The sequence below is a fragment of the Myotis yumanensis genome, unplaced genomic scaffold (genome assembly GCF_028538775.1).
Source record: "Myotis yumanensis isolate MYYU_CA2020_CCGP unplaced genomic scaffold, mMyoYum1.0.hap1 SCAF_1, whole genome shotgun sequence".
Lineage (NCBI taxonomy): Eukaryota > Metazoa > Chordata > Mammalia > Chiroptera > Vespertilionidae > Myotis > Myotis yumanensis.
In genome coordinates, this window is record NW_027223752.1 from 13,450,511 (window position 1) to 13,475,299 (window position 24,789).

At 53.4% G+C, this 24,789-nt stretch overlaps 1 protein-coding gene across 4 annotated transcripts in view; it reads left to right on the plus strand.

The window, feature by feature from the left end:
- Positions 1-24,789, plus strand: part of LOC139009902 (ena/VASP-like protein) — a 112,579-nt gene that overhangs the window by 69,763 nt on the left and 18,027 nt on the right. For all 4 annotated transcript variants that reach the window (XM_070414034.1, XM_070414022.1, XM_070414039.1 and 1 more), the window contains exon 3: positions 7,843-8,020. In XM_070414034.1, the coding sequence (XP_070270135.1) occupies positions 7,843-8,020 (178 nt within the window). The remainder of the gene's footprint in view (positions 1-7,842; positions 8,021-24,789) is intronic.

The following is a 24,789-nucleotide window of genomic DNA, read 5'->3' on the forward strand; positions in this document are numbered from 1 at the left end:
CACACGTGCACGCATAAACACGCACGTACACACGGTATAGTGAAAGAGGTCCAAAAAACAAGGTCAGGTTTGGAGTCAGAAGATCTGGGTTCAGATTCTGACCCCACATTCTCCTATGAGATCTTGAGCAAACTATATTTTCTGAACACCATTTTTCACATCTGTCTCATAGAGACAGTAACCCACATCCCGCATAATTCTGTGTGTTAATGTAACATTAGAATAATAGATGTGAAACAGCTTTGAAAAATATATTGTACAAATATATTAGTTTTATTCTATGCCTACATATCCATGAGTAATATGACAATAAAAATTTTTTTGTTCATCAACCCCCTAAGTCAGTGGTCAGCAAACTCATTAGTCAACAGAGCCAAATATCAACAGTACTTCTTCAAAATAGACTCGCCCAGGCCGAAAACCGACTTCTGCGCATGGGCCACGAAGTTTCAATCGCACTGTACGTGCGCCCGCACATGGTATTTTGTGGAAGAGCCACACTCAAGGGGTCAAAGAGCTGCATGTGGCTCGCGAGCTGCAGTTTGCCGACAATGGCCCTAAGTCAACATGTCAAACTCAAAGGCTAACACAGGCCAAATAAATAAGGTGTAAGCTTATGTGGGCCGCAAAAAAAAAAAAGCTTCAATTTCCATAGAAACGTAGGTTTATTTCAGTAGAGACATGCTGAATACAAAGGGCTGAAATAAATGAGTAATCGTTAACATAACATAATAGAACGTTTTAATAAAAATTAATATTTTTTGAACATAACTTACCAGGCACTGAATAACTGCACAAGTTAATAAGCATAATGCAAATAAACCTATTTTTCTTGTTCTCTGAAAGCGAAATATTTCCTGTTGCGCACACCAAACAAGTCAGTACAAGGCTAATGACGTGGCAGTCAGCTGCTAAAATATTCGCTGCTAGTATTAGTGGAGAGAAATGGTGCGCCTGCGCATAAGGGAAATGAATGCAACATGATTATAGTAATCTGTCATTAGTGAACATTATAGTTCGTTATTAATAATTATGTATAACAGGATATTGTAAAAATTAAGTTATGAAATTTTTATTAAAACGTTTCTTACATACCATTATATTGGCTGGGCCGCAAAAATATTCGTTGTGGGCCACATGCGGCCCACAGGCCACGAGTTCGACATGCTTGCCCTAAGTCTTACTTTGGAAGGAACAGCAAGTTGATTTGAAGAATCTGGGAGCATTTCTCTTCCTAATAGTACATCCTGGACAAATCAGATAAGGTAGTTTGTGAGTGAACCTGGTAAGTACCTCCACAAATAGAGGGTAAGTCCACCTATGTCAGGAACAGTTGTGCACACATAACTAAGACGGATCAGTCTAATGCCGTGGTCAGCAAACCGCAGCTCACGAGCCACATGCGGCTCTTTGGCCCCTTCAGTGTGGCTCTTCCACAAAATACCACGTGCGAGCGCGCACGTACAGTGCGATTGAAACTTCGTGGCCCATGCGCAGAAGTCAGTATTTTGTGGAAGAGCCGGTATTTTGTGGAAGAGCCACACTGAAGGGGCCAAAGAGCCGCATGTGGCTCGCGAGCTGCGGTTTGCCGAGCCGCGATTTGCCGACCACTGGCTAATGTGACAGGGACCAGAATAGAGACGTGGAGAAAGGGCTTGTGTGGCTTAACCACAGGGACTCTGGTTAGTGTTTCAGTGCTCACCCCTCGCTTAGAGATTGACAGGGACACATTTAGCAGTGAAATCAACAGACCTGTGGTTTCAGCATTTGTGAAAAACTCGACCTAAATAGCATCTCTGGCATCCTCTGTTGGTCAGGCCTTGGCTAAGTTGAGCAGCAGGTTAGCTGCTATCTGCAAGAATCAGCACGTTAGCAATTAGAAAAGAGAGGACAGCTCTGGCTGGTGTGCCTTAGTGGTTAGAGTGTCAGCCTACACACGGAAAGGTCACAGGTTTGATTCCTGGTCAAGGGCACAGACCTGGGTTGCAGGTTCAGTCCCCAGCCCGGTCCGGGCACGTGTGGGAAACAACCAGTCTCTCTCATTCTCTCCCTCTCATTTTCTCTCTCCCTCCCTCTCTATCCCCCTCCTGCCCCCACTCCTTTTTTTTTTTTTTAAATATATTTTATTGATTTTGTACAGAGAGGAGGGGAGAGGGACAGAGAGCCAGAAACATCGATGAGAGAGAAACATCGATCAGCTGCCTCCTGCACGCCCCCCAGTGGGGATGTGCCCGCAACCAAGGCACACGCCCTTGACCGGAATCGAACCCGGGACCCGTGAGTCCGCAGGCCGACGCTCTATCCACTGAGCCAAACCGGTTCGGCCCCCACTCCTTCTTATCTCTCTCTCTAAAAATCAATGGGAAAAATATTATTGGGTGAGGATTTTTAAAAAAAGAAAAGAAAAGAGAGAACAGAAACTTAAGACTATTTTTAGTGGCTGCCAGTTGACTGTGTTTCTGCTTTGGCCAAAATAACCCTGTTAAGTTTCAGAATCTTGTGGCTAAAAGGGACATCCCCACTTCAGGACTCCTGCCTAAAGGTAGTCTCTCTAACCTGGAACTCGGTACCTTCAGAGGCATCCCTTTCCCTTGTTGACAAGCTTACTGATAGGAAGGTTTCTCTCAAAACCTCCTGGAAGCTGCTTCCCTGTTCTTCCAGGTCATCAGTTCTAGCTCTGCCTATTAGAGGTACACCGCACCGTACATTGAAGGATATATAGCATCCTGAGTCCCCATTATGGTGGCAGCCAAAACATCTTACCCATTTTCATAACATACCCATGGGTGGGGGATGACATGGACATACCACTCTGGTACTCGCCTTTGACATAAGGCCCATTACCCAGTGCAGTTTCCGAATCATAGTGGGTGTCCCTAAGGGATTGCTTTCATTATGACCAGTTTTCCACTCCCTTCATGCCTCTTGGTTGCCTTCAGGGTACTCTGGGTAGATGGAAGGTGTGCTGGAGGGGGCACGGGCCTGGAGAACAGGATTCCCGGAAACTAATGTGCACCTTGTTCTCAGGAGGCTCCACACCTCGCTGCCTCCTGCAGAGGAAACCACATGGCGGGGCTCTTTTGGGAGGAGGACTTCCCGTGCAGGAGACTCTGGCAGCAGCCCTCAGTGACTCCTGGGTGCATGCAGAGAGGCTGTGGTGACTCTAACCTGGAGACCTAGAGTCTGGCAGAGAAGTTACCAGCACAGCCCTGTGCTTGGAATTGCATGTTCATAAACATGCAATCTATAATAATAAAAGCGTAATATGCTAATTAGACCAGACATCCTTCTGGACAAAGCCACAGCAGCGGGGCCGAGGCAGAGGCCCCTGGCTGCTGAGGTGGGCGGTGGCTGAGGCAGAGACAGCCTCCGCGGAAGCAGGGGCCAAGCCCCTTGCACAAATTTCATGCATTGGGCCTGTAGTCCTATATAATAAAAGCCTAATATGCTAAGTGTCCGGTCAACCGGTCGGCCATACAACCAATCAAAGTGCAATATGCTAATGATATGCTAAGGCCGCTCAACCGCTTGCTATGATGTGCACTGACCACCAGGGGGCAGACAGTCAACCAGTCACTATGACATGCACTGACCACCAGGGGGCAGATAGTCGACCAGTCACTATGATATGCACTAACCACCAGGGGCAGACGCCCTGACCAGTAGGTTAGCTTGCTGCTGGAGTCCGGCCCATCGGGACTGAGCGAGATGGGCTGGACACGCCCTGGAGCCCTCCCGCGGTCCCTCCCTGGCTGGCCAACCTCCCAAGTTCCTCCCCAGCCCCGATCGTGCACCAGTGGGGTCCCTCAGGCTGGCCTGCACCCTCTCGCAATCCAGGACCGCTCGAGGGATGTTGCAGGCCAGGCCGAGGGACCCCACTGGTGCACAAATTCATGCACCGGGCCTCTAGTAGGAACATAAAAGAGGTTCTTAATAAGCCGAGGCATTGTGAGAGTGGCAGGAAACCTGGTTCACAGTGATTTTATGGACCTCAAGAGTAAAGACTAATTTTCACAGATCTGTCTCCCAGTCAATGTGGAGTACAAGGTCGGACATTTTAAGGGGTACAGATTCCTGGTATTTTACCAAATAGGGATATCTTACATGTTTAATCTCCTTACTAGTATATCTTATAGAGCACTTTTCATGTCTATTATTTCAGTCTCTCAATAACTCCATGGGGATAATGATACAAGAATTATCACCATATTGTACTAACTATTGTTATTTTTAATGCTTACTTTCCCTTTAACCTTTATATCGTGATTCTGTCTGTCACCTTACTCAAAGTTTTGTATACATTTGTGTTTTTGCTTCAGGTAGAAGACCATCTTTCAATATATCTTGTAATGAAGATCTTGTGGTAAATTCCCTCAGCTTTTGTTGATATGGGAAAGCCTTTATTTCTTCTTCACACCTAAAGAATAACTCTACTGGATATAGTACTCTTGGTTGGTGGTTTCTCTCTTTCAGTATCCTATATAATAAAAGGCTAATATGCAAATTGTCCCCTCAACTGGAAGTTTAACTAGGGGGCAGGGCCAGTCGGCCAACCACCCGAGGCCCCTTCCCCTGGCCGTCCCAGCTCAATTGGGCCGATTGGGGAGGGCAGGCCAGACCCAACCCGTGCATGAATTCGTGCACCGGGCCTCTAGTTTATAATATATCACTCCACTCTCTTCTGGCCTACAGGATTTCTGCTGAGAAATCTGATAATAATCCAATGGGGTTTCCTTTGTAGGTGCTGTCATTTTTTCCCTGGCTGCCTTGAGAATTCTTTCTTTACCATTAACTTTTGACAATTTATAATGTGTCTTAGAGAAGGAGTTTTTGTGTTGAGATAATTAGCTATTAGTATCTCATACTCAAATACCCAATTCCTTACGTAGGTTTGGGAAGTTCTCATCAATTATTTCTTTGAATAGGCTCTCTGTTCTGTCCTTCTGGGGTACCCATTTTTCTAATGAAGTCAGATCATTCTTATAGAGTTCTTTCACTTCTTTAACTCTTAGTTTTCTCTCTTATTCCACCTGAATCATTTCCAGATTTCTGTCTTCGTGCTCATGAATTCTCTCTTTCATCTCGCCTGCTCTATTTCCAGTGCTCCCTAATGCGGTCTTCATCTCATTTATTGAGTTCTTCAGTTTCAGAATTTCTGTTTGGGTTTTTTTTAATATAGTTTCAATCTCTTTGGTAAAGTACTCCTTTCATTAATTTCATTCCTGAGTTCATTGAACTGCCTTTCTGAGTTTTCTTGTATCTCGTTGAGTTTCTTCATTACTGCGTCTTGAATTCTCTGTCACTTACATCTCAGTCTTCCATGACTTTGAGGTTGGTTTCTGGAGACTTGTCATTTTCTGTACACTTGGGACAGACTCTTCTTGTTCAGATACCATTTGATCTTAATTCAGCAAATTGATCATTAGAGATCTTCCTTTTGTTTCCCAGTAGATGGTGCTGTAGAGCAAGTTTTGTTTTCTCTTACCAGCACTACTTGCACCTCCTGGGTTGCCACAGGGGGTGTTAGTGTTGTGGAAATTGACTCCTGGGTGACCGGGGTGGTGGGTGTCCCCACTGCGTCCAGGTTGCCTCAGTCTCAGGGCACCACCACTGTGGCAGGTATGGGGGAGCCAGGTTCTGGAGCAGCAGCACTGACTCCTGTACTAGTGGCCTTGTAGCCCCAGGCACCACTGTGCTGTTAGAGGCATCTCCATAACCACTGCTGCTGCTACTGTGTTCCCCAGCAGTGGGGGGAGAAGATGGAGAGGAAGCTGGCTTCATGGGCACCAACCCTGCTTCTGCCCTGCTTACCTTCCTCTGGGCCATAGTGTGGGGGCCACCCCCTGACTCCTCCACTGCTACTGTGTTAGCTGGGGCCTTGGCAGCTGCTGAACTACACCTGCAGACACTGTCCCTGCCCTTCCTTCTGTCACGCATCCCTTGCAGGTTCCAGTACGTCCACCCTCAGCTGTACTGCTGTGTGGATCTCTCAGGCATGTTTTTGTGCTGAGCAGAGGAATCTTTGTTGGATTATAGATATCTGACATGGAAATTTAAGGGGAGATACAAAGGGTTCTTCTCACTCTGCCATGATGCTGATGTGAGAAGAGTTTTTGGAAAGCATAAATTGATAGAGCCTTCGGAAAAATAGTTAGACATACGGCATCAACTCAGTACACACCTGCATCCACTAAAAGATATGTCTGAAAATACTCATAGTTTTATTAATAACCAACAGCTAGAAACTGCACAAATGTCTATGAACAGGACAATGGATTAGTTATTTATGGTATATCAAAAGATGAAATATGCCCTGGCTGCTGTGCTCAGTGGTTAGAGCTCCTGAGCACCAAAGGGTCACATGATTGATTCCCAGTCAGGAAATATATCCAGGTTGTGGATTCTACCACCATTGGGGTGTGTATGTGAGGCAACCTATTGATGTTGCTCTCCCACATCAATGTTTCTCTCTTTCTCTCTCTCTCTCTCTCTCTCCCCCCCTTCCTCTCTCTCTAGCATCAATGAAAAACATCCTTGTGTGAGGATTTTTTTTAAACAGTTGAAATGTTACTAATTGATGTTTCTCTTCCTCTTTCTAAAAGATAAGGTGAAATATTATGTAGCAATAAATAAGAATTAAATACTTGTAAATGTAATAACATGGATGAATCTCATAGACATTATGTTGAGTGAAAGAAACAAGAGTATATACCAGCCGTGGGCAAACTACGGCCCGCGGGCCGGATCCGGCCCGTTTGAAATGAATAAAACTAAAAAAAAAAAAAAAAAAAAAAAAAAAAGACCGTACCCTTTTATGTAATGATGTTTACTTTGAATTTATATTAGTTCACACAAACACTCATCCATGCTTTTGTTCCGGCCCTCCGGTCCAGTTTAAGAACCCATTGTGGCCCTCGAGTCAAAAAGTTTGCCCACCCCTGGTATATACCATAAGAATCCACGTCTATATAGTTCAAGAACAGGTGAAAGTAACTCATGGTGATAATGGTCAGAAACTCAGTCACCTAAGCAGAGGGATCAGGGATGCAGAATAATGGCTCCAGGCCTCCCACCCCTTCGTGAGCCCCTCAAGCTAAATAATTTGTTACGTGTCTGAAGGAGAAAGGTTAGAGGTCAGGCGGGCCTGGTGTGGAATCCCCTGCCTGCTTGTGAGCACCTGAATGTCTGGTTCTAGCTGCTCTTCTCTGTAGCTTTTCCTGGTGGGCCTGGCATTGAGCTGGCAGTCAGTTGATATTTCTTGATTAATAATAAAGATATTAATAATGCTCTACATTGGTTGGCACATTTTAACTTTCCAAGTGATCCTTTTAACTACGGTACCCATTTATTAATGCAGTCCAAGTACTAGACTTTATGCAGAGGGCCCTGGAAGGCATGAGTAGGAATTTGAAAAGACTCTTGCCCTTCAGATCCCCGTGTCTATAAGTCTAAATAAGCTGTGCATCACAATGGGACCTCTGCAGTAATCCATTAGGGCAGTACAGCCAGGATTATCATCCCCCTTTTATAATTGGAGAAACTGAGCCCCAGAGAGGTGCAGTGACCACTTTGGGCGACACAGCTGGGAGGACCCAAGGAACCTGACTCCCAGCTCAGGGCTCTCCTCTGGAGGCTGTGACTGCACAGCATTACAGTTAACGGACATGACCAGGGATCCTGTGGGAAAGCTGCCTGGGCATGCTTTCCCCTTCTTATGACCCCCTCCAACCTTCCTGTCCTCTGGTAGCCCCTGGGGACACACTATCCTTGCCCCATAGCCGCTCCCTCCAGCTCACTTACCTTTTATTTATTTACATGTATTTGTCGCTCTTTTTCCTCCAGGTTGTGATCAATTATTCAATCGTGAAAGGGCTGAAGTACAATCAGGCGACACCAACCTTCCACCAGTGGCGAGACGCCCGCCAGGTCTATGGCTTGAACTTCGCCAGTAAGGAGGAGGCGACCACGTTCTCCAACGCCATGCTGTTCGCCCTTAACATCATGAATTCCCAGGAAGGAGGTAAGCCGCGCTCTGCCCAGCTGGGCTGCGCTGAGTTTCTCTCCTGTTCCCCGAGGCACCCACAGCTCTGGCTCTCGGGCGCCCTCCTTCCCGCCTGTGCTGAGCTGGTGTTACGTGGCTCACAGGAACTGCCTGACTGTAGGTTTAAAGGGAGGTGAATGGTGTTGACATCTCTCACCGTTGGTGAGGTACAGATCTGCGCTGATGTGTTCCTAGAGTCTATGTCCAGGCCTGTCACGGTGGTCACCTGATTCCAGGTTCCAGATCCAAACTCAGCAGAGGTGGGAGGGAGCGAGCAGCCAGTTATTCTTTAATTCGATGACTTATGCCTAACAAACTTTTACTCAACATCGACCAAGTGTAAGAACCTGGTAGGCAGAATATATAAGAAGCGAATAGAGGAATCATAAGCTGCCAATTACGCTGTTCTGGTGTGAGCACAGGAAGGGAAACAAGTAACTGCCCATCTGGATTGCCAGGGAGGCTTCGACAGGTGAAGGCATTTGAAGGATGAGGAGGTCACAAGACAGAGGTGGGGCGGGCCTGGGGCAGAGGGAGCAGTACACACAGGGCACCTGACCATGAGAGCGCAGCGTGTGCTGGGAAGACCCTGCAGCATTCCCGAGGCCTGGGGTGCAGGTGGGGAAGGGGCTGGAAAGGAAACCAGAAGGTGGGGGGCTCACAGCGAAAGGCCCCACAACCTGGAAGACTTGGGTGCACTTGGTACTTCTGCAGACGGTGGGTGGGAGGGCGTTGCTAGCAAAAGTTCCTAAGCAGGCAGTTAAAGCAACGAGCAAAAAATAAATGCAGCTTGTATTGGAAATGTGCAGCGTTAGCTTCGAGTGAGGATGGAGGCTTCCCGGGTGTGGGTGACTCAGTGGCCACAGGCATGGTCCTGCACTTGGCTAGAGACCTTACGTTGCTGAAGCCTGGGACCCACGGCTGGGCATGAGCGCTGGTTCTGCTGAGGGGCCCCGGGACAATGACTTCATTCTTCTGTGCTTCGCTTCCTTATCTGTAAAGTGGGAGTGCTACGGGGTTATTTTTACATTTCACTGACTAGAATGTAAAACGTTTAGCAGACTGCCTGACACATATCGACCCCCGTGTTAGTATTGTGGGTATTACTTCTGTCACTGCTGTTGCTGCTGCCAGAATTGGAGTGGGAAGCGGGGAGTTGTGGTACTTAGAGCGAGCAGACATTTATTGTCCTGATACTCTGCAGCTGTGCGACCCAGTTTAAGCCCTGGGGCAGTTTATTGTGTGGTTTTTGTTTGGTTTGGTTTTGTTTTGTTTTGTAAATAAAGGACATGTTTTGAGTATGCTTCCCATAAGTCGTACACAGAGAGGTACTTGCGGAGGCTTTCCTGCCTTGAAGTGGCTCCAGTGTGTGGATTTTCTGCTGCGAACTTGGGGTGTGTGGTGGGACAGCTGCTCACCCATGACGTGTGGAGTGATCAGAGCAGGGCCTGAGACCTTGTAGGCGCCAAATGAACAAGTGCTCGTTAAACGCTGCCACCCAAGAGCCTTGGGCCTCGTGGTAAAAGGAGCTGAGTTTAAGGTTCTGACCTGAACTGCCTCACCTGCCCCGGGATGTGAGTTCAGCTCTTTTTTGACTGTACATCTGGACACCTTGAGGGTCAAAACACAAGAAAAAGGTTTCAGTTGAGTCAGACAACGAACTCTTTCAAAGCAGCTGCTTACATTAAATAAAAATCTAGTTACTTTATTAAGTTCACCCTAGAATCACAAGGAAATCAGTTAATCCACCTGTTACCGTTTTCACATAAGAAACCTGTGACCTCTTATGAGGAATAACTTACTGGTGTCAGGCAGGAGCTCAGATTCAGAACCCAGACCTCCTCTGCCGGGGTGAGGGGTGTCTTTCTTGCGGGGCGGGGGTCACAGTGTGAGTGGCCTGGTCTCACACTTGCATCCTGAGTAGCGGGTGCCCGTCTGGGTCCGTTGGCTGTGGCAGGTCTGCTTCTGCATGCGGTGAGCGGCAGTGGAGGGGGCCCCGCGCCCACTGAGAGCTGTGCGGGTCCTTCACCTGAGGCACAGCCTGTGCAGTGCTGGCACAGGTCTGAGATGGGCAGCTGAGGTTTCACACGTGGCGCCAGGAATCTTTAACAACAGCAGTTTTGCCGGCTTTTGAACTTCATCGTGCATGCACTCCACGCAGTTTCTTCCCCTCCACGCTGTCTCCGTGGTCGGTTCCTGTCTCTGCGGGATGGGACTCCGTGGTGAGGCTGTGCCACACTGATCCAGCCTTCCAGCTCTTGGCAGTTCAGCACAGGCAGCCTCTCCCCTACCAGCTGCCAGGGATGCCTGGCTGCCCGCTCACTGGCCCTTCCCTCCCAGTGGGGGGCAGTGTGTAGTAGTGAAGAAAGCATTTGTTTGGGGGCAGCGAGAGCTTATATTCAGCCTCTGCCCTGCCACCTGTGGCCAGGGATAATTAACCTACTTCCTCAGGGGGTTGTGAAGATTAAACTTGCAATGTTTATAGAGCACTTGGCATACAGTGCCTGGCATGAGGGGCTGGGATGAGGACACCGTTCCTTCCCATCCACATCCAAAGAAGCAACATGGTGAGGCGGAAGCACGCACCTCGGAGCCTGGGTGTCATGGTGCTGAGGACGCCTCCTGCCTCCGGTGTCCCCTCTGCCCTCTGTGCCTCCCTTCTGATACCAGAGAGTGGGTTCCCCAAGGTGAAGGGCTCAGTCTCTCAGGCTGCCCCGCCCCCACCCGCCTACTTCAGATGCCAGCAGGGACCCAGGCTGTCAGTCACCTATGCTTCTGACCACCATGCTGTAAATCGGAGGTTCCCACTCGCCCCCACCCCCACCGGGGGGTTCAGTTTATATACTAGAGCATTTCACAGAGCTCAGGAAGACCTTTTACTCACTAGGTCACTGGTTTGTTGTAAAGGCTGTAACGGGAACAGCCAGATGGGGGAGATGCGTGGGGCCAGGTGTGGGGGAGGGGCAAGAGCATCGTGCCTCTGGGTGCTCTGCTCCACTCCACACTCGGGGCAAATTCTGCTCTTCCACTCACAAGCAGTGTGACTCTGAGAAGTCCCTTCCTGTGTAAAGCAGATAGGGTCGGGCACTGAGGGTTGGAGGATTACCTGACACAATACCTGTGTGGGCACCTCATCGCTGTCCTGTCCAGCTGTTTCCGTCGGCTGCCCCACCCTGCCCGCGCTTTTTCCCAGATCCGGTCCTTTGTTCCCAGGTCCAGTAGTCGTCTGGGACACTGCTTTCGTTATCCGAAAACTTCTCGCCTGGTTATAGACCGGCTCCACTGTCCAGGAGAACAGGGCCAAGCTGATGGGATCCAGCCACCCGCTGGGAGAGAATTTCTAAAAAAATCTTCATCCTCAAAGCTCCTGCTGGGGGGGAGAAGGGGGAGGGGAGACGATAGTTGAGGCCCAGGTGGGGCTGAGGGGTGGGGGCCGGGGAAGGAGCCTCGGGTGTCAGGAAACGAAGGCCCATTGAAGGGCAGTAAGTTGGGCAGAGCCAGGGCCTGCACCTCAGGTTTCTCCCTCCCACCCAGGAGGCTCAGGTTTGACACGTCCACTGCTTCCTAAGAAAGAATTTTCCCTGGACCTGGGCTGCTGTGAGGCTGTAGGTCAGCGGTTCTCAACCTTGGCTGCACAATTAGCATCACCTGGGAATCTTTTTAAAATCCTGATTTCTGGGCCTCGTCCTCCAGAAATTCTGTTTCTTTGTTACTAATGTTGTGGCCTCACCCCATAACAAAGAAACAGAATTTCCGGAGGACGAGGCCCAGAAATCAGAATTTTAAAAAGATTCCCAGGTGATTCTAATGTGCAGCCAAGGTTGAGAACCACTGCTGTAGGAGGAGAGCTGAGGACAGAAAGCCAGAATTCAGGAGGCGTGAGTTCTCACTAGTGAAACCCAGGCAGACCCTCCCCGTGGGTGGAGCCACCTGCCCTTGCAGCTAAGCTTCCACGAGTTCTCACCTCAGGAGCCAGGATATCTTTCACCTCACGCTCCCACGGCCTCCCCTGTCTTACTGTCAGCTCAGGACAGAGGGGGGCGACCCCAGACCAAAACAGGGTTTCTGTCTCAGCTCCCACTAAGATTACCCCAAGAAACTCTTCCTTTGCCCTAACCGGTTTGGCTCAGTGGATAGAGCGTCGGCCTGCGGACTGAAGGGTCCCAGGTTCGATTCCGGTCAAGGGCATGTACCTTGGTTGCGGGCATGTCCCCAGTCGGGGATGTGCAGGAGGCAGCTGATCGATGCTTCTCTCTCATTGATGTTTCTAACTCTCTATCCCTCTCCCTTCCTCTCTGTAAAAAAAAAAAAAAAAAAAAAAAAAAAAAGAAAGAAACTCTTCTTCGCAGGTCAGAAGGTCCAACAACCCCTAATCATCACAGTCACAGATACTCCCAGGAGGTGGCGGGAGTGACAAGGGGAGCTGGCCACGTTTCATGTTGTGACAGCCTGAGCGTATCAGGGAGAGGGGAGAAAAAGCCCGAGAGCCCCCCACGGCATATAGTAGGCTGTCCGCTCAGACCAGCGGGGCCTGGGCCCAGGGACCCGTCCAGTGGGCCCGTGGTACCCAGGGCTGAGGGGGAGGGGTGCTGGGCCCAGCACCTGGACTTCTGAGCATGGAGTTCATTCATTCACAGGGTCGAAGCCGGGAGCCACCCGGCTGTTGCAGATAGGCTGTCTGACCTTGCGCAGGACTCTGTCCGAGCCTCAGTTTCCCGTCTGTAAAACGACGTGGTGATGTTTATCTCCAGCGTGGTCATGTGTACGCAAAGCGCAGGTTGATGGCGGGAGCTCTGAAAATGCGCTGACCAGGGCGGCCTGGGCCTGGCAATTAGGAGTTCAGGCCTGTGGTGTGCAGGCTCAGGGCGCCATGTGGGTTTCCTTCAGAGGCCTGAGCTGGGCCTCCGGGTGCTGAGGCAGGTGTTGGGGGGCGGGCAGGACTGGAGCAGAAGCAGAATAGTCAGCGGCACCTTCGTTTCCAGCTTGGGGTTGAATGCAGTGAATTTCATGTGAGTGAGTTCTGAGGGTCCTCACCCTGACGCAGCTGGAGCAGTTCCGCTCTGTTTTACCGACGGGGCTCTGGGCCCAGAGAAAAAGAAAAAGGAGGACACCTGGTGGCTTAGTGGACATGCACGTGGGTGGGTTAAACACACAGGGAAGCACTTGTTTTCATCAGCCTCGGGACTTACCAGTACAGCCGTCCCTTGTTGGTTTGCTTGTGATAACATCGCTGCTGTATTTCAAGAGGTGACTGTCCTGAGACTGGGTGGTAAGTGTTTCCCACCTTTTCCTGGGTCCCTGTGCTAACCCCCGTCCAGGTCAGTGCGAGCGAGGGGAGGCCAGGCAGGACTCCTGGCCAGGCAGCCACTTCCTCACCCTGTTCCCCTCAGAGGGTCAGAGTCGGGCTGAATTCTGCTTCTCATAAACGTTTTATGAACTTTTTTCTCCTAAAGATGAAGACAGCCTGGCTGTCTTACTCCCCTCAGACACAGGAAGGAGGCCAGCGAGGGCGCCTAGAAGCCCCAGGAGCTACCCCTCCCCGACCTCCGCTCCTGACTGCCCTCTGCTGGCCGCTCCTGAGTGCCAGGCGGGCTGGGGCTGGCACAACCTCTGCTCAGATGCACTGTGGGTCAGGCAGGCCCTTGCTCCGCTCCTGGCCAGGTCTCACAGGGCACAGGGCACTTAGCAGGATGCCCCCTACCACTGTCCCTCTCACCTCCCCCCACACCTCCAGGCCCCACCCCTGCTCTCAAAACCTGCTCCTCGGTGAAGCCTTTGCAGTCACGTGACAGGACCCGCTCCCCACACCCCATGGGGCTTCACCTGTGCTCCATCATGACAGCACCACTTGGCGTGTCCTCTTCTTCCAGCATTGAACCCAGTCAGGTCTCGGGTCCTCGGAACATGCTCTGTCGAGCCTGGGAGCTCTTGCCACATCCACAGGACAGCACACCTCAGCCCCACACTCACACGCCTCCCCTCTGAACACTGACTGGCAACCTCTCTCCCCTCTTCAATCTGTCCTCCCTGCTGGCACTTCCAGTGTGACCTCTCTAAAGAGCAAGGTCACTCCCACCAGGCCCTCCGCAGCCGGGCTCTGCTCACTGCAGTTCTCCGCCCCCCGTCCCCCAGCTTTGTGCTGAGCCACGCCTGACGGGGTCATGCTCTCCGCTCTGGGCTTCCTGCCCACTGCTGCCCACCTGCCCTCACTCTGCACACTGTGTCCCACTGGGTTGGACTCGTGGTTTGCTTCCTAGACTGTGAGCCCTCATAGGCAGGCGCCCTGAAGAAGGGCTGTCGCATCCTAGATGTGTGGTGAGGGGGGGGCTCGCCATTTGCTCCCGCGTCCGTTTTGTGTGTTCGCAAGCCTGGCGCTTCCTGCCATCACACCATCCTCTGAAGACCAAGGCGACATTCCTGAAGCAGCAGCACTCAAGCCTGAACCTGGGCGCAAGGTGAGGGGTGCTATCTGTGATTGAGGGACATGGCACATAGAATTGTCTCACACAGAAATCGCACCCGTCACCTTGGCCCAACTCGCACCACCCCTGACGACGGAGCGCACCTGCCCAGCCAGCAGCAGCCCAGTGTCCACGGACCTGCAGTTGCTGTGGCCCCGAGGTGTGCGTACATCAGACATGAACTCAGACCTCGGTTCAAGTAAAGCTTGTGCAGGGTGTGCCCTTGGACAAGTCACTTCTTCCAGAAACTCAATTTCTCCATCTGTGCAATCTGTTAGTCATACCTACCTCACAGGGTTGTTGTGAGGGTGGCAGGAGTTGATGCTTATGAAAGTTCTTTGTCAGCTGTAAATGACTGTAGCTACTTGAAGTTACTCCTTTTTTTTTTTTAATATATTTTATTGATTTTTTACAGAGAGGAAGGGAGAGGGATAGAGAATTAGAAACATCAATCAGCTGCCTCCTGCACACTCCCTACTGGGGATGTGCCTGCAACCAAGGTACATGCCCTTGACCAGAATCGAACCTGGGACCCTTGAGTCCGCAGGCTGACGCTCTATCCACGGAGCCAAACCAGTTAGGGCTACTCTTTTTCTTTAATATTTGAAAAGTTAACCATACCAGTTCCTGGGGTGATGCCGCAGCCTGTGCTTTGGGACGTGGGGTGAGGAAAGCAGGGCTTGGCCTGAGCCTGCAGGGTTGAGGGTAGGTGGGGAGGACCAGATGGTAAGGAGGATTCTGGTGGAACAAGCAGATCTCGGTGGTTTGGGGGTCCCAGAAGAAGCTCTGCCTGACCCTTGGGGTCTCCCTCTGCACATTGGTGGGACTTTGTGTCCCTCCTGGGGACTCCTACCTTCTGAACACCCTGCTGCCGCCATTGTCTTCCTTTAAAGATGCTGGGGTGTGTGCGCTTCCCTCGCCCCTGGAGAAGTACCTCCTTCCAGCAGCCCCGGGATCTCTCCCTGGCACTAACGGAAGAAGTCTTTGGGGCATTTAGTTTTCCATAGGTCAGCCTGGGCACCACGCCCAGTCAGGTGGTGAGATAGCAAATGGTTCCCACGAAATGCTGTCTCGCCAGGCCTGCTTAATGAGCCTTGGGTTGGGCACAGTGAGCAGCTATGGGCAACACCGGTGACTGACAAAATGACACAGACTCAGGGGGCAGATGACAGGGTGCCAGTCCCATGCTCCAGGCCATGACACACAGTAGCTCTGACGCCTTGAGCAAGCCATTTCACCACCCGAGCCTTAGTTTCCTCAGCTTTAAAATGAACCTAACAGCCACCTACAAAGCTGTGACGCTGGGATGATAAAGTAGATGGGAACATGGTTTCTAAGCTGTCAGCACCATAAGAAATCAGGCTGCTGCTGGAGCACCCAGTCCGAGACACTTTCCTAGGCTCTCACCCCTCTGCATGGCGAGTCGTGACGGGTGTGGGACAAAGTGCTGACACCCCCAGGGCTAACTCCCATGCTCCTTAAGAAAAGGAGCAGGTCTTGCCCTGGTGAATATGGCTCAGGTGGTTGAACCAGCATGAAAGGTTGCTGGTTTGATTCCCGGTCAGCCTGCCTTTCTTCTGTCTGGTGTGTGTGTGGCCTAAAGTGACACCCCGTCTCCTGAGCCCTTGAAAGTCTTGTGTTGTAAAAACTCATGCAGATTTTATTTCTACTCTATGAATATTTCCCTGTTTTGAACTATTGACCATTAAGCGTAGAAGGGTGGTCAGCATTCTCCCTGTTTCTCCACATACCCCCAGAGCACACCAAGCTGTTGGGGTGCCCACCCCTGAGTTGGAAGGGCCATTCCAGTTCAGGAGTAGAGTCAGGGAGTGCACGGGCCTCTAGCAGAGCAGGTGTGGCCAGCATCATTACCAGCATGTTCTTGGAGATCTGTTCTGGAAATACCTTCCCTCCATTAGAGTAAAAATTGGGAATAAGTACTTGTTGAAGAAACAAATACATTTCATTAACAAACTCATAGGCTCATGGTATGAGAAAGGGCCCTGGGGCCATATCAGCCAAGACCCTCATCTTAGAGATGGAGAAACTGGCTCGGCACGTCGGACCCGGCAGAGTTGGGCTCACACCGAGCCAGTGCCCAGTTTCAGTGGCACTTGTCCCTCCTGACCCCTTTTGCACACACTGATGTTGAAATGTCGTTACTCTCCTCCTGGGCATCCAGCTCCGCCAGGGTCTTAGCCCTGCTGGGTGGGCACTGCCCACCTGGGAGGGCAGGAGAGTCTGTGACCCCGTCCAGCACAGCTTCTCTGGTGGGCAGTGATGGAGAATTAACACAGGGATCTGCTGAGCCCCCGTCCCAGGTCTGGTTACAGCTTCACTTTCAGTTTCTCCAGCGCCTTCCTCCTGACATGTCCCTGTGCCGCTCCTGGAGGCCAAGTGGCCCGTTGCTGGCAGGCGGGTCTCAAGTTGGATGTCTGACCACTGGGCACCGCACTGAGGCCTCTCCTTTGGGAGTTTTCACAACAGAACCCGTGGTAGAGGTGGCTCCACAGAGACAGGGAGCTATTGGGACCGCATGGGGTTGAGGCTGCAGGCCCTGGCCTGGTTCCGGCTGTCACTCACTAATTTGATGCAGGCAAGCTTTTCCTCTCTCTGGGCATCCGTGGCCCAGTGGGGTAACGATAGCCACTCCTGGCCCCTTCGTGCGATGTGTTATGAGAACTTATAGACAGCATTTACCATGAAATGCTAACCACTCAGAACTGCTGAGCAGGGAAAGAGACAGGGATTGTCGAGTTGCACTGTATCCACTCTAGGCTGATCAGCGTGCCATTGATCCACACACCAAGACAAGTGGTGCTTTGGTTAATTTTCAGACATGAAACAGAGTTAGGTTCAGTAACCTGCCCAAGGTCAGAGAGTAACTGACAGAGCCAAGGCTCCATTTAGCTCTAAATGGCTTCAGTCCACGTTCTCAGATCAGTGCCTGGAGCCTGGTGAGCAGTCAGTAGGCGGTGGGCGCTGCTGCTGCCAGCATCTGATGCTTCCTCTCCAGCACAGCCCAGGGGCGGGGAGGGGCGTGGATTAAGACCCAGGGAGGGAAAGTGACTCTGCTCAAGGTGTAGAGCCCACTAGAATCGATATGCTAATTGTCTGGGGAAGGATTTGGATAGGCAGGGCCCGTGTGAACCATGAGTTGGGAGAGGAGATGCCAGCCATCAGATGACCTTTCTAGGCAGGGGGTGGGGCTCCCCAAATTCCTTTAAAGTCCAGCGTTGTGCCTTACAGACTCATTCGTGTTTTGCACAGTTGCATTTTAGACCAGGGAGGTGAAGGGGGCACAATCAGTATCCACGAGGAAAGACTAAGGGAGATGGTGCCTGGCCCCAGCAGGTCGCTAGTGGGGACACAGGGCTGAAGGAGGCAGTGGGGGCTGGGCCAGGCAACTCAGAGTGTAGGAGGCCTCAGGTCCCAAAGCAGGATTTCCCAGGGGAACCAGCGGGAACCACTGGTTTCCTGGCTGGGGAACAGCATGGAGGAGCTAAGCTTTCTGTTTCATGTGAAAGCAGGGGCTCAAAGGTACGAGCCTGTGGCAGAGAGACCAGGTGAGGGCTGTCGGAAGACCCCCAGTAGGAGAGCATGTGTCTGGGATCTAGGCAGGGCAGAGAAGGTGACCTGAAAGACAGTCTGTGGAAGAAACAGCACTTCCTGCTGTCTCTGTCTTCTGGGGACAAGTAGAGGGCGGAGAGCAGGAGAAACCACAGTGGACTGGGAAGCAGCCATGGCTTTTGTGAGGTGCTGACGTGGTGTCGGACAGGGAGACCTGGAGGTGATGCCGAGTTTGGGCATGTCCCACAGACATTCTCTGCGCACTTTGTGCCAGGCCCTGAGCTTCCCTGTCGAGGAGCTCACGGTTCAGGGGGGTGAACTGCAGCTCCGTGTGGGCAGTGAGTGCAATCCTTAGGACAGAGCAGGGGGCTGGGAGAGGACCCAGGAGTGCTCCAGGGGGACAGAAGCCCAGCCTGGACCCGAGTTACTCCTGTGGGTCCTGTGGGTTTGCCAGTTGGGGAAGTGCAGATGAGCTTCCTGGCAGGTTGAGGGATCCATTTCCTGCGGGCCTTGGAGCTGGTCGTGCTGGTAAAAAAAACAAACAGGGCTCTCTGGAGCAGGTTAGGATAGCAGCGGGTACGATGGTGAGGAAAGGTAGGCCAAGGAACAGCCCGAAGGGACGCCTGGATGGCCCAAGGTGGAAGGGGTAGCCCAGCTGAACAGTGCCCGGGGTTCTTCCTTTGGCCGGTCACCTGTTCCCTTTGGCTCCACGCCCACCTGTCTCATCCCATCGCCCACAGGGGACCAGAGGAGAGCCGTGGCAGGAGGTTTCCTCTGGCAGACCCTCCCCCGGGTCCCCAGGGCTCCCTGGAATCGGGTAGACAGGAGGGTTCTGATAGGTTAGATGGGAAGCCGCATTAAAGATTGAAGCGTGAAGCCCATCTGACGGGCGCCCGAGGATCGGTTTCCCACTGCAGGAGCCAGGCAGCTGAGGAAGGAGAGGTAAGTGGCCAGGATGCGAGGAGCGCGCCTCCCGGACTGCGCCCAGGGGCCTGCCCGTAATGGTCAGCAGGGAGTGGACCTTCCACTGCTTCTGCTTCTGCCACTGCGACTGCACCGTGCTTTGCAGAGTGAACTGTAGGTGACGGGCGCCTCCCTCCTTCCTGCTCCCCAGGGCCCCTCCTTCCGCCCCAGCTGTTGGGGGTTGGGGTGGGAGTGGGGGGAGGGTCATGCACTCTGGACCTCGGGGCCAAGTACCTGCCACTGACCGGTAGAGGGGCTTGGAAGCTGTTTACACGCAGGCCTTGCAGGAGGGGCGGGCGGAAACAGCAGCGTGCGGACGGGGCCTCGGGCCATGAGGGCTCTTGTCCCAGCAGCTCCAGTCACTTGAGGCGCAAGTGGCCTTGGGCGAGTCAGTCGCCCTGTCCGAGCCTCAGTTTCCCCATCTATAAATAGGTCTAATGGGCCCTGCCCTGGATAGTTGAGCAGATTAATCAAAAAAATGATGCGCAGGAGCTTTGTCACACAGTCAGGGGGTGGCCAGTTTTTATTGCACTTCGTTCCGTTTGAGATTCTTTTAAAGGCTTGTTGTGTGTCCTGAACTGAGCTTATTGGGAAAGGAAGAAACAGTTTCACTAGGAAACTCACTGGCCTGATAGAGCCTGAGGGGAGCCATACAGGCTGGTGGCCGTGTCCCAGCCTAGAAGCTGGGAGACCTGGGTTCCTGCTGCTCCCCCAGCGTTTAGGATGTGTTCCTCCCTCAGGATCCTCTGTACAAGGAGAGGTTCGGGGAGGGAGTGCTGCTTGCTGGCCCCGGGGTGGCACAGCGGCCTCCTGCCGCCCTTGTCCCAGGGAAAGGACTTTCCTCTAGCCACCAGGTAGGCGCTCCTGACTGTGGCCTTGGGCTTTAGTCCCTCTGGATTGAGTCTCTGCCTCTGCACATGCTGACCTCCCAGGCCCACAGGTCATGCAGCCATTGGTCACCCTGGGGTTGCACGGACACTGGTGGCCCGGGGGGCAGGGTGCAGACCTCCCGTGGGTTTGCAGTGGGTGATGCATCAGATGACTGCTGGTCTGAGCTAACCAGGCTGCTTCCCACTCCAGCCCACTGCAGCCTGCACTCAGGAACTCAGTAGTGAGGACCGGGCAGAGAGGACACTAAACACCCCGGGGAACGTAAACAAGCCACGAACCTGGTGTTCAACAAGGGAGGCAGTCGGAGTGTGTCTGCTGCTAAGCTGGGGGCAGGGGGGTGCTCCTGGGCACTGCATGCTAGAGTAGACACAGCCCTGGACTGGGTGACATTCGTCCTGGGCACTGGTCCCAGCTCTGCCACCAGTTCCTGTGTGGCCTTGGCAGGGTGGCTCTGATTTGTAGGCCCAGATCACAGGCTCCATTCCCGCATGGTCACTGCTCGCTTGGCAGCAGGAACCTGGAAACGAGAGAGGAAGACGTGCTAGGGAATTGGCCTGGGAAGGCTGCCTCCCCCATGTCCAAGTGTGGCTGTAAGTCAGTCCAAAATGGAGGGGCCTTCTTGATAAACGAGAGGAGCCAGCCAGAGAGATGGCAGAGGGGGGGAGGGGAGCCACGGGGCTTGGGCCTCTGCCCAGCCCCGACCAGGTGGCTGTCGTGTGCTGGCCAGAAATCCCATCGAGCCTCACGGAGCAGGTGCTGGATCCTTTGTCTCGGGAGCTCCTGGGAGCTCAGGTTCCATCCCTTCCGGAGGCCCAGGGGATGCCTTTCCTATGGAGGCTAACTCGAAACCTGGCCGTCCCTCTGTCCCAGAGGAGCGGGGGGCCGGTGTCCCCGAGCCTCATAAATGTTAATGGGTAGGCAGGAGGATGGCCTTTCTCAGGAGGAGGTGTCAGCAGTGGCCCACTGCAGGCTGTGCCCTGCGCCCGCCAGTCTCACGGGGCTGGGGTCCCAGAAGGCTCTTCCCTCTGTGGGGACTCTGCCATTTGTCTTTAGTATAAGGTAGGGCATCCTTCATTTGCCTGATGTGGAAGTTGAAAAGAGGGAAGTAATCCCGCAGTCCAGAGATAGCCACTGTTACCATTCTGGTACATTTTCTTCCTTGTCCCTTCACACTGCAGAGATTTGGAACCCAATGGCCTTGGTTCCACCCTTCTCATTTTATAGGAAACTGAGGCCCAGAGAGGGGCTCCCCATAATTACTTGTGGCAGAACTCCAGCAAAAACGGGGGTCTCCTGGCTCCAAGTTCCCTCTGCGGGGGTCTGTACAAACTGGAACAGTCTGGAAGAGGCCAGCCAGGAATGGGGAGGGACTGGGAACGGGAGTGAGGGGCAGCAGCGGTCTGGAGGGGCACAAGCACTGTTCTCACTGTCCAGCGGCCGTCAAGCCACCAACCCTGGAAAGACTGACCATCTGTCGGGTCCTGCAGGGACCGCTGGGGGCAGTGCTAGCAAGGTGGGTCTCAGCGCACTGGGAGGAAGCCACTGGCGGCTAGAACCGCCCTCCCCTCTGTGATCAAGTCCCATCACACCTTCAGCCCTCTACACAGAGGCCAGACCAGGGCAGCCCGAGAGCCTGGGACAGGCACTCATTTGCACACACCTCACCCACGCGCTCCAGGGACGGAGCACCAGGGCAAGGACAGGCGGGAGGCAGCATCAGGCAGACCCACAGCCTCACTTCCAGAGGCCAGCAGGTGCTGAGAGGCTGTGGCTCCTGCCCGCCCCACCCCACCCCTCCCCTCCCTCTCTCCCACATGGTTCATGTGCTCAGCCCTTCCTGACCCTCTGAAGGACCCTTGCTTCTCCCCACCTCTCTGCCCACCCTTCCTTCCTCTGGAGGGAAGTCCAGCATGTGCTTCAGTGCCCTGGGGTCACACGCAGCAGTGGAGGGCATTGGCTTCAGAGCCTCTGTTCTGGGGCTGGAGCTGGTTTCACTGGTGACTTATGTTACCAGCTTTCCAGCTTCTCGTGGAGAAAATGGAGATGAGTGTGAGGATTCCATGAGGGCTCTCTGTAAACTGCCCAATAAACTTGAGTTCTCTCTTCCCTTTCCCTTCCCACTGTATGTATGTTCCAAGTGTCTCCACCAGTGGCCTGCAGTGTCTCACCTGCTCTCGAGGCTTATGGGGCACAGTCCCAGCCCAACCAGTTTCCAGCGGTGAGAAAAGCTGTACAAATGTCACCTGCCCTCGTCTCCACAGTTGGCTGGAGATGCGCAGACCATTCGCCCAGGGCCCAGTCATTTATTGTCAACAAATATTTACTGAGCATTGACCAGAGGCCAAGAACGCAGTTGGGTGCTGGGAACCTGGAGAACAGAACAGTCCTATCCCTGGAGCGTAAAAGGCAGGCTCTGTGGAGGTGTACAGGCTGTGTCCTGGGACGAGGGCCCAGCGCTGGCAGAGTCCCTGCACGGCGAGCGTGACCTGGGCCCACCTGCCTCCTGCCTGCCCCAGCTCTGCAGCGTTCTCCTGGAGCCCAGCCTGCTCTGCTCTCCCCGCCCCTCTCCGTTAGACAAGGGCAGCTGTCCTGGGCATGATCATCCCTCTCGGTGGGATCCTGTGTCAGATCATGGCAGAGATAGGGATGGAAGCCTTTAGGGAGGCTGCCTGAGCTCATTACCACCTGCTCACAGGTGAGAAACTGAGGGCTGCCTCCCCAGGCCTCAGGGCGATCCAGGTAGGGACACACCACTGACCAACACAGAGGTGACTTCAGACCTCCTGGCCCCACTGCCTCCTTCAGTCTGGCCCACGTCAGTGCCTCCGGTCAGCCAGGCTGACTCTCGCCTGGGTCCCCATCTGTGGCTCGGGGTCAGCCCCGGCCCAGGTGGGCTCATGGCTGGAGTCTGGCCCAGCGACCCACTCCCCCAGTGTTGTTTCCCCCGACTTCAGTCAGCTCCCAGATTCAGCAAGCTCATGACACCAAGGCCAGCATCATGAGCCCCATGGCACTGGGCCAGCCCCCTCACCTCTCAGAGCCACCACCACTCACTCTGTGTCCCTCCGGGGTGGGGGGTCCAGCTGGGAGCGGGCATTTGGTGGGCTTAGGAGAGAGGCAGGTCTGTGCGGAGGCGGGCCCAGGAGAAGTGGCTGCAGTGTGGGCTGGAATCTTGTTCGATGGAGCTCGGACTGAACCCCGTAAAGGTCAGGCTTATGTTTCCAGAGCGTAGTCTGCACTGTCAGTGTGGAGAGCAGACAGGAGGAGGGAAGGTGGAGAAGGCTCCTGAGGTAGATCGAGGCATCACAGGAGGCAGATGCTGAGGCAGCCACATGGCGATGGACTCTGTCGGGGTCTCAGACACAGCAGCTATGGAACTCGGTAACTGACGAGATGTGGGAGGAGCTGGAGCTGGGTCCCACCCGCTCCCTCGCCTGGATCCTGGAGGTGGGACGTGACTAGAGGTGACTCCGTGACACAGGAGAGCCTGTGGCCTCCTCCCTGGCTTCCGATGCTCCACCAGGGAATCATGCAGGTGACTCAACACCGGGACAGGGAAGTGGCCACCAGTCACCCAGTGCCCCACCCTGAGATTTTCTCATTGGGGAAGCACTTACATATGTCTGTACCAGCAGTTTCCCAAGGGATCCCAGACAGTTCTGGGGGAGCAATCCTTCTCCCAGTCCCTCCACCCTGCCTCTGCCAGGGGGCAGCCAGGCCAGTGGGGGGAATCAGCCAGGAGGCCGTCTGCTGCAGGTACCGTGGGCCACTGGGCAGACCCTTCCACAGGGAGGGACTGTACCAATGTTCTGGACACTCAGAGCTCAAAGCAGACTAACATTTCTTAGTTTGAACAGAATTCATGGAAGGCCTTATGCAACCCAGTGTTGTCTCTTCCCTCTGTGCTAAGATGCCAGCTGTCTAATTTTAAAGCATGTCTCAAGTACAGGGGCCAGAGCCCCTGGGGACAGCGAGAGCCCCTGTTAGATCCCCCACCTCTGGACGACAGGCTGGCGGGGGCCTGGGAGGAGCCGAGCTCTACAGGCCGATGAGGGACCCAAGCACAGGATCAGCACAGACCACTGTGTGGACAGCTGGCTGCCATCTGGGGTCCTGACAAAGGGTGGCCAACACTTCCTGTGACCAGACCAGTGCAGCAGACGCAGAGACCTTCAAACAGCTAGTATTGCCCAGGTGTGAGATCTCGGTCCTAGGGCGGGGCCTGGCCAGGGTATGGTGGGCTTCAGGCGCTAGACAGGGTCTCTGGGACAGGGCCTCAGCCTCCAGATTCAGGCCGTGGGCTCAGCAGCAGAGACCAGGGCTAGGACGCCCTCCCTCCTACCTCGGCCAGGATGTGGGTGGGTCAGAGCTGGGGGACCCCTGTCTGCTGCGTGGACACCAGGCAGAGGCTGTGCACCCCTGAGGCTACGACCCTGTGGTCCTGCTCTTTGTCAGCGGGCCAGCCGCCCCTTCTCCTGTGTTCTTCCTCCTCAAGCCGGTCTCCATCCGACCCCGCAGTGTGGTTGAGTTTAAGAAAGAAAGTGTGTTTGGCACGTAGTTTGAGTCTGGCTTCACCGCCTGCCGTCTGTGAGGCCCTGAGCGAGTCACTCCCCCTTTCTGGGCTGTTTCCTTGCCTGGTACAAGCGGCGCTGTCGGGTAGGGCTGGGAGTTAGAATCAGGGCGTTGAGGAGAGCTGCTGCCGCTGTCATTGGTGCTCTCATGTTCCTGATGACCAGGGAGGCTCCCGGGACCTGAGCCTGGCCCGCTGGGCGAGGGAAAAGCTTGTCCCTCCGGATCTTCTTAATTGAGAATGTTTCTTTTCTTTGTTAAACTTTTCAAATTTTCTAATGTCTGTTAGACTGA